The sequence below is a fragment of the Lepidochelys olivacea genome (assembly GCF_965140295.1).
Source record: "Lepidochelys olivacea isolate rLepOli2 genome assembly, chromosome: 1".
Taxonomy (NCBI): Eukaryota; Metazoa; Chordata; order Testudines; family Cheloniidae; genus Lepidochelys; species Lepidochelys olivacea.
Genome location: NC_140411.1, coordinates 196,925,720 through 196,938,317, shown reverse-complemented (window position 1 = coordinate 196,938,317; position 12,598 = coordinate 196,925,720). Strand labels below are relative to the sequence as shown.

At 40.6% G+C, this 12,598-nt stretch overlaps 1 protein-coding gene across 1 annotated transcript in view; it reads right to left on the bottom strand.

The window, feature by feature from the left end:
* Window positions 1-12,598, bottom strand: part of CBLB (Cbl proto-oncogene B) — a 201,552-nt gene that overhangs the window by 33,367 nt on the left and 155,587 nt on the right. The window contains exons 12-13 of the mRNA XM_084612705.1: window positions 8,594-8,959; window positions 619-713 (exon numbers count right to left, since the gene is read on the bottom strand). Coding sequence (XP_084468831.1) covers window positions 619-713; window positions 8,594-8,959 — 461 coding nt within the window. The remainder of the gene's footprint in view (window positions 1-618; window positions 714-8,593; window positions 8,960-12,598) is intronic.

Below are 12,598 nucleotides of genomic sequence, written 5' to 3'. Positions count from 1 at the left end.
CTTGAAATGACAAAATTCACCAGGCCACATTCTGGCTAGTGAGAGGAAAGTGGCATCTGCTGATCCCAACTAAATGGGTGCCCATGCTGTACTCTGCAACAATGGCCATACTGTGGGATCATCATCTGGCCAGCAGGAACTGCAGGTAAAGCATTAGATGCAGGAATAAGCACGGAAAATATAAACACCATTGCTGGGTTGGGAATGATACGTGCACACGCACGCACACACACACCACACTCTCTACCTCTAGACATTGTCCTATATCTCCTCTAATGAACAGCTTTGAGTAGCTTCTCCATGGGCTTAGGAGGGGAACTGAAATAGGAACGGCTAACTTCTATTCTGCACTCCCACTGCTAGGAGCCTATACACAATGCCTACCAGAATTCATGCCATTTTACTATAAAAATGTGTGATGTGTTAAATTAGCACTACAATTACTCCCACCTAGTCAACACAATTTACCTTTGAAAAACCCCATTCAAGTTCATGGGAAACACATCCACCAGGAGAACTTCGTTAATGCTCTTTTTTACAGTGGCTCAGAATCAGTGCAATTATCTATGTAATTAATGCATTTCTTTTATAATAAAACACCAGACAAAGATGACTTACTTCATACTAGGGAGGATGGAGGCAGCTGTGAGAGGGGGTGAAAGTCGAGGAGGGACATCATATTCTTCATTTCCTAGATGGCCATTTGAAAATTCCTGAAAAATGGACAGAAATGTTACTCGGATATTGTTACTTATATAGCATCACAGGAGTGTACCGTTTTACAAGTTCAAAAAGATCTACTCGCCCATCCCCCAGGAGTTTGAAGCCTGAACTGATGGACACAACGTAAACACTTGCTGCAGACTTGTGCTCCTAAATCTTAGCTTCCATTAAATTATACATAAAGATTGAAACATTAATCAAGTATTAAAACTCATGCAATGTTAACTTTGAGAACTGGCAGACAGACTTAAACAGCAATGCAGAGGTGTGAATGGCCTTGTTCATAGAGATGGGGTAAGCCAGAAACCTAAAGATGACAATTTAGATGCCAACTGGTGAAAGGGCTAATATAAGGCCTCTCCAGAGCTCAATGGCATGGCATTTTCATATTGGTTGGCTACTCAGATTGAGTAACATGACACCTCTACTAGCCATGAGACTGGACTCATGCAACATTACTACAAAGCTATAATCGGAACTGTAAATGTAAACCCAATACTCTTAAAATATGACTCAAATTAAAGGGCTTTCAACAAGAGTCTAGCTGGATGTAAGGGTTGGTGCTTTCTCTATGTGAATTTGGATGGGAAAACAGTCACTCTGTAAACAATATCATGGACTTCTAGAGCTCCTGTCACTGGATCACGTCAAAGCAATTTACCAGCACTTATTAAATTCCCACCTCACCCCTTTGAAGTATGTATAATATCCACTTTACGAAATAGAGACAGAGGTTAAGCAGCTTGCCCAAAGTCACACAGCAAACAGACAGAAGAGGCAACCCACGTCTTTCAACTGTAGTGAGTTAAATCACAAATCATTCCTCTCTCTTCATAATACAAGTTATATATTTTCCAAGTAAAAGAAAGTTAAGTTACAGTAGAGCAGCTCAGAGTTAGACTGGTCTAAGAATCACTACTGAACCTCTTGATAAAACTGATTACAGTAGAATCAGGAATATTTTTCTTAGGTCATTGCAAAGGCCACAGCTATCTAATGTCTTAAAAATTATAGCTGGACAGCTTTAAATCATCGTCTTCTACTTATGGAAAAGATTTCTCAGTTTTCATGAAAACCAGGTGCAGATCGTTAAGAGTAAAAAGGTTTTAGGGCAAGATACAAAGCCCACTCACCCCAATAGCCTTAGGATAGGGCTGTCAGTCAAATCTCAAAGCTATATGTTTAATTTTAAATATGTTTTTTAATATTTTTATGTTACAATACTTTTGCTTCACATTTGATAGCCAAAAATGTAGCAACACGTGCTAGCAATCAATATCTTCAACTTGTGTGCCTTCCTGCAAATAAAGAATACTGAAAATACAAAAATGGTAATTTTTCAGTTTTAAAAGGCAAAGCTATACAATGTTCAGGCAATAGATTTTAAGCCCCAGGGGCATTAAAAACACTTAACTCACATGAAAAAGGTAGTCTCTGATATCAGTAGAGAAGTCGAACATTCCACTCTGACAAAGGGCATGTTCATTGCCTTGATGCCTAATTTTAGAACCTACAGTTTTCAGGCGTATACAGCGGATGAAAACCAACTCCTCAGAAATAATATTTTCCTAATTAAAAATACAACATTTTTTCACCTGCTTGAAAAGCAAATGGAGTAATTCAAAACAGTCTTCATTGGAGAAAGTCTCAAATTAGTAATTTTAAGTACTTGAGAAGTTCTCTATTTTACAGTGTTAAAGGTGATCTCCAGTAATTACTGGAAAATTATGCAAGTTCTCTTTATCCCTCTAAGGCACTCTATTACCACCTTAATTTTCAAATCCATCCTTTGGAATTAGCTGCTCAAGTACTACAATATAGGCTTTTAGCTATTTGTTTTGTCTTGTTTTAAAAACAGAGTTAGCAAATAAATAATGGATATACTCTGTTTTCATGAAAGTATTCTTCTCACGTGTCAAAGGACCAAGAAATTCAAGCTAAAAAACCTGAATACACAAATACCCGTTAATCAAAAAACAAAACTGAACACTAAAAAGGGAGGGCCCAATTTAAGTTAGGATACACACTTTTCCAGTTAAAAGAAAAAGGAGTACTTGTGGTACCTTAGAGACTAACAAATTTATTTGAGCATAAGCTTTCGTGAGCTACAGCTCACTTCATCGGATGCATACTGTGGAAAGTACAGAAAATCTTTTTATACACACAAAGCATGAAAAAATGGGTGTTTACCACTACAAAAGGTTTTCTCTCCCCCCACCCCACTCTCCTGCTGGTAATAGCTTATCTAAAGTGATCACTCTCCTTACAATGTGTATGATAATCAAGGTGGGCCATTTCCAGCACAAACCCAGGGTTTAACAAGAACGTCTGGGGGGACCGGGGGGGAGGGGGTAGGAAAAAACAAGGGGAAATAGGTTACCTTGCATAATGACTTAGCCACTCCCAGTCTCTATTCAAGCCTAAGTTAATTGTATCCAATTTGCAAATGAATTCCAATTCAACAGTCTCTTGCTGGAGTCTGGTTTTGAAGTTTTTTTGTTGTAATATCGCAACTTTCGTGTCTGTAATCGCATGACCAGAGAGATTGAAGTGTTCTCCGACTGGTTTATGAATGTTATAATTCTTGACATCTGATTTGTGTCCATTTATTCTTTTACGCAGAGACTGTCCAGTTTGACCAATGTACATGGCAGAGGGGCATTGCTGGCACATGATGGCATATATCACATTGGTGGATGTGCAGGTGAACGAGCCTCTAATAGTGTGGCTGATGTTATTAGGCCCTGTGATGGTGTCCCCTGAATAGATATGTGGGCACAGTTGGCAACAGGCTTTGTTGCAAGGATAGGTTCCTGGGTTAGTGGTTCTGTTGTGTGGTATGTGGTTGCTGGTGAGTATTTGCTTCAGGTTGGGGGGCTGTCTGTAGGCAAGGACTGGCATGTCTCCCAAGATTTGTGAGAGTGTTGGGTCATCCTTCAGGATAGGTTGTAGATCCTTAATAATGCGTTGGAGGGGTTTTAGTTGGGGGCTGAAAGTGACGGCTAGTGGCGTTCTGTTATTTTCTTTGTTAGGCCTGTCCTGTAGTAGGTGATTCTGGGAACTCTTCTGGCTCTATCAATCTGTTTCTTCACTTCCGCAGGTGGGTACTGTAGTTGTAAGAATGCTTGATAGAGATCTTGTAGGTGTTTGTCTCTGTTTGAGGGGTTGGAGCAAATGCGGTTGTATCACAGAGCTTGGCTGTAGACAGTGGATCGTGTGGTGAAGGCTACTAACCTACTGACCGCTATTCCTACCTACATGCCTCCAGCTTTCACCCTGACCACACCACACGATCCATTGTCTACAGCCAAGCTCTGCGATACCAACCCCCCTCCCCGCCCGCCCCCAAGACGTTCTTGTTAAACCCTGGATTTGTGCTGGAAATGGCCCACTTGATTATCAAACACATTGTAAGGAGAGTGATCACTTTAGATAAGCTATTACCAGCAGGAGAGTGGGGTGGGGGGAGAGAAAACCTTTTGTAGTGGTAAACACCCATTTTTTCATGCTTTGTGTGTATAATAAGATCTTCTATACTTTCCACAGTATGCATCCGATGAAGTGAGCTGTAGCTCACGAAAGCTTATGCTCAAATAAATTGGTTAGTCTCTAAGGTGCCACAAGTACTCCTTTTCTTTTTGCGAATACAGATTAACACGGCTGTTACTCTGAAACTTTTCCAGTTATATTGGCAATAACTACAAGGCCAAGTGTAATAATTGACCAATTTAATAATTACCAAAGCATTGTATTTTGGGAATGCAGTGTACCTAGTTTGTCATTTTTGTCTTAAACTGAGTTTAGAGACTAAAAATAAGGGGAAGTGTCAAAACTGTGCATTACTGATATAGGTATAACACATTAAGAGCAAATGAGAAAACTTCATTAAGCCTCAAATTCCTAATGTCACTTTACAAATCAACTGTAATGTCCTCATAGAAGGAGGATGCTAAGAAATCCCTTGAGGGTGGGGTTTTTTGTTTGTTTGATACCAACATTCACCTTTGGCAAAGAATTTTCCCATGTGAATTGTTCATTTTAATCCACTTTTATTTGAGAGTGGTTTGCTGATGTGTGACAACAATAATGGAACAGTACACAGATACAAAATAAAAAAAAGACATTGCTTAAGGGACAAATTTTAAGCCAGTCCTCCACATAATTTATTAAGTGCTGGTTCTGAACTTATTCGTGTGCAAAACTGTGCATACATACATGCCTCTGCATTTTACAGGTGCAAACATTTGCAATGTATACATTAAAAATTCTAACATTGACATGCACCATGATTAGAATTTGCACGTGTAAAACCCAGTAGCACAGATGCATGAAAGCACCCACATAATTTTCCACATGCACAAATCAAGGCCTAATGGCTGAAAACCATATCCTACTCTTCCAGTGAACGAAAACTCTGCATAATGTATTCATTTTCCTGAAGGATGCAACTGCACCTTTTGTGAAAGCTGTATTTTATGAGACACAACCACAATGATACTTGTGTAACACAAACTTGGACTTCTGACAAGTTTTATGATGTGCTCCACATTGATGTTGGCCACAGAGATGCTATATTTTTGCTTTAGGTACCTTGTAATAGCAGGCAACTGGGTAAATCCCTAAGGCTCTGTCTGATGTTCTATATTCACTGAAAGTATATTACCAAAAATAGTTTTTGCTGACTTGTGTGAATGCAAGTTTGCCACAGGAGTCAATAGGAGTCATGGACATGCATCTGAGGGCAACATTTGACCCTTATGGAAGAGATACTCTATTATTTTGAGACATCTAAATATAACCTTACATCAAACCACTATAGAGGACAAGACTTACAATCACACTGGAACAAGAAAATTAAAATTCAATCATTACTAATGTAGAAGAACAGCTCTAATATGGGATGTTTACTCTTAGATAAGAAGCAAACTGTATCTGACCTTCTACCTCCAATACCAGGAGTACCTGCAGCACCTTAGAGACTAACAAATTTATTAGAGCATAAGCTTTTGTGGGCTACAGCCCACTTCATCGGATGCATACAATGGAACATATAGTAAGACACACACACACACACACATATATATACACATACACACAGAGATAAGTTGGAAGTTACCATAGAAACAGTGAGAGGCTAATTAGTTAAGATGAGCTATTATCAGCAGGAGAAAAAACTTTTGTAGTGATAATCAAGGTAGTCCATTTAGACAGTTGACAAGAAGGTGTGAGGATACTTAACGTAAGGAAATAGATTCAATATGTGTAATGACCCAGCCACTCCCAGACTCTGTTCCCACAGTCTCTACGCAAAAGAATAAATGGACACAAATCTGACATCAGGAATCGTAACATTCAAAAACTGGTAGAAGAATACTTCAACCTCTCTGGCCACTCAGTAAAAGATTTAAGGGTGACAATTTTGCAACAGAAAAGCTTCAAAAACAGACTCCAATGAGAAACTGCTGAGCTTGAATTAATATGCAAACTAGATACCATTAACCTGGGTTTGAACAGAGACTGGGAGTGGCTTGGTCATTACTCATATTGAATCTATTTCCCCATGTTAAGTATCCTCACACCTTCTTGTCAACTGTCTAAATGGGGCATCTTGATCATCACTACAAAAGTATTTTTCTCCTGCTGATAACAGCGCATCTTAACTAATTAGCCTCTCACAGTTTGTATAGTAACTTCCAACTTATCTATACGTTCCATTCTATGCATCTGATGAAGTGGGCTGTAGCCCACGAAAGCTTATGCTCTAATAAATTTGTTAGTCTCTAAGGTGCCACAAGTACTCCTGTTCTTTTTGCAGATACAGACTAACACGGCTTCTACTCTGAAACCTCCAATACCAGCTACTGGCCTTTAGATGGCCCTATACATAACTGTTCTCAGGAACGATGCGAACAGTACAGTAAACATGCATCATTTCTTTTATGAAGCTTGTAAGACAGTGAAAGGTAGTTAAAATAGAAGCACATTCTCCAACTTAACAACTGTGCTGGATATTGTTTCCTGTTAAGATTCATTAAGATATCAGCAGAGATCTCACTAGATTTTCATTGCTTTGTGTACTTTTTCTAAAGCGATTTTTGATCACATCAGAATGTCAGCTATAACATGGCTCTGCCTCACCCACCAATTCCATAGCTTTCAGCATCAGGACTCTAGTACTAAAAAGCAGCATTAGAAGTTTGTTCCATTTTCAAAATTAATCACATTTATTTGGACATATTATATGTAATTTTCCAGAGTTCCTATAATGGATCTTGAGCCTACTTGCAATTTTGGAGGCAGAACTCACTGGCTCAAACTGCTTGTGGAGCTAGAAATAATTTGAACAGATTCATGCCACACTCTGTGGATTGGGCTTAGCCACTTGATTCCCTTTCTTCTTGATCCTAGTATGGCAGACAGCCCAGGGAGAAGCAGCATAAAGCCAAAGCCAGTCCCTCCTGCACCTAGTGTATGGAAAGGGAGCTCTGCTAGTTTTGTGGACAGGGGAAGTTGCCCATGCCACACCATACTACTCAGGAGAGAATCACACTAGCCTCTCCCTCCGTCGGGCCACAAGAAAGCCAGAGCAGCCCAGGGCCTCGAAGGGAAGTTGTAAATGGCATCACCCTCCATCTTCCAATCCCCTTCACTATAGAGGGCCGATGAGGCATCCTCTGAGGCTGGCTCCTTCACATAAAAAATTACTATCTCCAAGCTACCCATGTCTGCCTTACCAGCCACTGCTGGTTACTGCAGCTCCAACAGCAGGTGCCCTCTATCTCCCTGTGGAAGGCCACAGAAGGAGTACAGAGAACCAGACAAAGATCCAGCTGCCAAAATGGATGTTATTGCAATTAACTGCAACAAGAATGAGCAGAGATACAAGCATAGCTCAATTCTAGTTATCCTAATACTGCAACCTTATGGCTTTCCTTCAGTGAGGTTTACAGGAGTGATATCAAATTGAGAATTGCAGCGCATGAGGTTGTGACTAAGGGCACTTTGGGTATGTCTACACTGTGACGAAATACCTGTGGCACGGCGGCAGCTGGCCTGAACCAGTTGACTCAGGCTTGCGGGTAGCAGGCTGCAGGACTATACAATTGCAGTACAGATGTTCGGGCTCAGGGTGGAGCCTGGGCTCTGAGACCTTACGATAGGGGAGGCTCTCGGAGCTTGGTCTCCAGTCCAAGTACATACACTGCAATTTTGTAGGGGGACAGCCCCAGTGCTGCAAGCCCAAGTCAGTTGACCCAGGCTCAGATACTTGATGCTGTGGATTTTTTAATCACAATGTAAATGTGCTCTTTTTACTGTTAAAAAAGGCAATTTATACATTCGATTTATATGTATACACACACACACACACACCCATATACAAAGTATCTGATAATTTGTTCTAAATTTTTTTAAATGTATAAGCTATGACATGTGCATTTATTATTTTCACATTTCGTGGTTTGCTGTGGTTACAGAGTCCGCAACTCATCTAAGACTGGAGCACTTATCAATAAACGTATGTGTAACTTTAATATGGTATTTCCAAAGCTGAATGCCAGACAACATATAACTGAGGTCAGTAACAGCACCAACTCTGGATCATTTGTGAACGGTTTTTCCTGCACTGCCATTTTTGTGATGGCTTCAAGTTAAAATTAAATCCTAACTCTGAACCTCATTTACTGCTGCTTTAAATTACAGAATTTAACAAGCCTCTCTTATTTACAGCCTATTAAGTATAGACAGGAAAGCTTCAAATGAAGCAGATCGACATCAGCCAACATAAAATGGCACTCTAACCAACATGAGATCTTCGCATTGGATTAACACATAAAATTAGGCTTCACGCTCTGTGCCACGCATTGCTTACCTTGGCACCTTCTAAAGGCAAATCATGGCGTCTATGTTTTCTCATAAATACTGGGTCAGAACCCATTCGGTTGTGCCTTCCATTTATATTCAAACTTGCAGTGAGTCCTGGTTTGGGGGAATTGTCATTTAGGATTCGACATCCTATTAATGGATTTGTCCCAAACACATCTCTGGGGCACCAGGCTTCAAGTGGCACAGGCTGGTCTCTGGAAGGCACACTTTCAGGATGATGCAAATGTCTACTTATCCTGTTGTCCAGCGGGATTGGAGGGGGTCTCTCAGGTGGAGGTGGAGGAGGATCTCGCAAGGGAGGTGGTGGTGCTGGGAGGGGTTTATCTTGTTTCCTCACCATACATGGAGAAGACTAAACAAAACCAGAAATTAAAATAAATTAAGTCTACGGATGCACAACTCATGAAAACGTACCGCTTTACCTTTTTTGTCTAAGGGAAAACTTCAGGTATAGGCTAAGCAGGCATTTGTCTAAGATGCGAGATATTAAGATGGCATTATAATAGTGTTGGGATGCCAATCCCAACCCCCTTCTTCTCCAGCAGTGGGGTTCTTGATCAGAAACTCTCTCTTCAGAAAACATGTTCCTCTTTCTGCCGGGGGGAGGGAGGAGAAGGGCTGGTATCTCTAGGTGATTAAACTTCTCCAGAATCCTCCTTTGCTCTGGCTTCCACAATATCTCCTTTGAAGCACTGCTACAGGTCATGCAAAGGATTCGGAGACATATTTGGGAACTCAAAATGTCTTTTGCAGAAAACAGCATTTTTGGAGTGGGGAATAATACCGTAAAATGGACTGGGTGGTGAGGGAGGGAAGGAGCATGGAGCAGCAGCGGTTAGGGACCAGGAGGCAGAATGGACAAGTCCCATTTTTGTTTAGAACGCATATGCACCTACGGTCAACTCTGCTCTTTACATGCTGTCATAAATATAAAGGGAAGGTTAACCACCTTTAAATCCCTCCTGGCCAGAGGAAAAAACCCTTTCACCTGTAAAGGGTTAAGAAGCTAAAGATAACCTCGCTGGCACCTAACCAAAATGAACCAATGAGGAGACCATATACTTTCAAAGCTGGAGGGGCGGGGGAAACAAAGGGTTCTCTGTGTGTTGTTTTTGCCGGGACCAGAGCAGGAATGCAGGTTAGAACCCCTGTAAAGGGCTAATAAGCAATCTAGTTATGCATTAGATTCTGTTTTGTTTAAATGGCTGATAAAATAAGTTGTGCTGAATGGAATGTATATTCCTATTTTTGTGTCTTTTTGTAACTTGAGGTTTTGCCTAGTGGGATTCTCTATGTTTTGAATCTGATTACCCTGTAAGGTATTTACCATCCTGATTTTACAGAGGTGATTCTTTTACTTTTTCTTCAATTAAAATTCTTCTTTTAAGAACCTGATTGCTTTTTCAATCAGGGAGAAAGATGTGGGGGGAAGAGATGTTTCCAAGCGGGCTCTTTCCCTGTTATATATTTGTTAGACCGTGGTGGTGGCAGCAATAAAGTCCAAGGGCAAAAGGTAAAATAGTTTGTACCTTGCGGAAGTTTTAACCTAAGCTGGTAAAAATAAGCATAGGGGGTTTTTCATGCAGGTCCCCACATCTGTACCCTAGAGTTCAGAGTGGGGAAGGAACCTTGACACATGCCATCTATTACTAGAACAAACTTGTTCAAGTCACACTCAGGTAACATGCTCACTGTATATTTGTGCTTGCAGTTCACACACAGTACATTTCCTCTGTCAGAGCATTTTCTTGTTCAGATTTGAACAGCATCAGAAATTAAATAAAATATATTTTAAAATTGTTCGCAAAAATAATGAACCCAAGTATATTTTAAAAAGCAGGAAACTTAGTGATCAAAGGAATATATCTATGGAGTTACAAAGCTCCTATAAAAGTAGTATATGAGAAAAAAACTGGATTTTCATAAGAATTAAATTATTACCACCACCTTGCAAAATTATGCTCATCAAATCATCTGAGGTGTCCACCACCCCCGAAATCATTACTATTAATCATCATGGTAAAAGGTAGGCAAATTTTGTGCCTGGACGGTATAGCATTTTGCAAGGCTGAACTGTTTTTCTGAAAGATATGCTCTAGGAATAATTTTGGGTTAGTTTTATAGCCTGTATTGCAGTAGAACCTCAGAGTTATGAACACCAGAATTACGAACTGACCAGTCAACCACACACCTCATTTGGAACCGGAAGTACACAATCAGGTAGCAGCAAAAACAAAAAACCCCCAAAAAACGCAATTACAGTACAATAATGTGTTAAATGTAAACTACTAAAAATATAAAGGGAAAGCAGAATTTTTCTTCTGCACAGTAGTTTCAAAGCTGCATTAAGTCAATATTCAGTTGTAAACTTTTGAAAGAATAACCGATGTTTTGTTCAGAGTTACGAACAAACTCCATTCCCAATGCGTTTATAACTCTGATGTTCTACTGTATACAGCATGCCAGACTAGATCATAATGGTCCCTTCTTCCTGGGGAATTTATGAATATTAACACTACAAGAAAAATAACCCACAATTTTGCTGAAAGGAAGAAAGCACTACAGTTAGCCTTACTCTGCAGGTACTCCCTCAATGAATTTCAAGGGCAACAGTCTATCACACTAAATACTAACTTATTCCACTAGTAGACCCCACAGAAATAAGTGGAACTACTTCTAAGGTGCTATGCAACGTGAGTAAAAGTGACTAAATCTAGCTTCTACTTAATGAAAAAAAAAATCAGTGATGAACTTTTTCAAGAAGGCTACAAGGTAGAGCTGGTCGAAAAATTTCTGTCAAAATTGTTTTTCCAGGAAAATTGGGTTTTTAACTAAAAATATGTTTTTGTGGAAAGTGTCTCTCTGTGAAAAATTCCAACTTTTTGTTGCAAAATTGGAAATTCAGTGTTTGGGTTTTTGTTTTTCAACTAAAAGTCAACTTTTTTTTTTCCAACCAGCTTTACTGCCAAGTTTTTAACAAAATGTAATTTTCTACTAAATAGTGGTATTTGGCTGACGTAGCTGAATTTTTTTGGATTTCACAGAAAAACAGTGGACTATATACAATACTGAAAAGTGCATTTTCAGTGTGGGGTGCAAAGAATTCAATATATACTCCAAAAAGAAGGAGTAGTGTGTCTCTTTCCCTTTGTACTACACTAAAGAGAGGTTACTCTGCGTCAGGGGTGCATGCACCTCTCGAGCCCTTGGATCAGAGATTTTCAGTTAGAGTCCGTTCAGTCCATGCATGGGCCCTATGCCTCCTTGTGACGAATACCCTAGGGGTGCATAGGCAAATTGCCCTTAGTTCCTTCTCCACTTAAACATCCCCTAAAGAAAAGTCCGAAGCAGAGGGGAAGTAGGACAGGTAGTGGCGAACCCACAGGGGGACACATCTCAAGAACAATTATTGCACAAAATGAGTAACCTCTTCTTCTTTGAATAGTGTCTTTATGGGTGTTCCACTTCAGGTGACTTCTGAACAGTAACCACAGATGGAGGAGGGAACTTCACAATAGAGTGCAGAACTGCAGAACTAAGTGCTGCATCAGAAGTGACAGCATGGATCAGGGAGTAATGATTTGAAAAAGTATATACTGAAGCCCATGTAGTGGCCCTACATATTTCAGATACTGGTTCATTCTTCAGTAATGCCATAGGGCAGGGGTGGCCATACTGGCTTGTGAGCCACATGCAGTTTTTTTTCCCATTAAAGTGTGGCTTGGGGAGCTCCCTAGCAGCCCCGGCCTCCTTCCCACCTATCAGACTGGGGAGGAGAGTGGTGGGGGGAGGGGCAAGGCAGAGGTCCCAAGCTCTTCAAAGGGGTGGTGCGGTAGGGATTTCTGCCCTGCAGGGGCGAGGGGGAGTCTCGGGACTTCTGCCCTGCGGGGTGCACCTGCCAGAGCTCGGCGCTTCAGCTGGAGTGGGGCTGAAGCCCCAACCCCCAGCTCCCAAACTTCTGAAGATTGTCGTATGTGACTTGGAGGGCCAG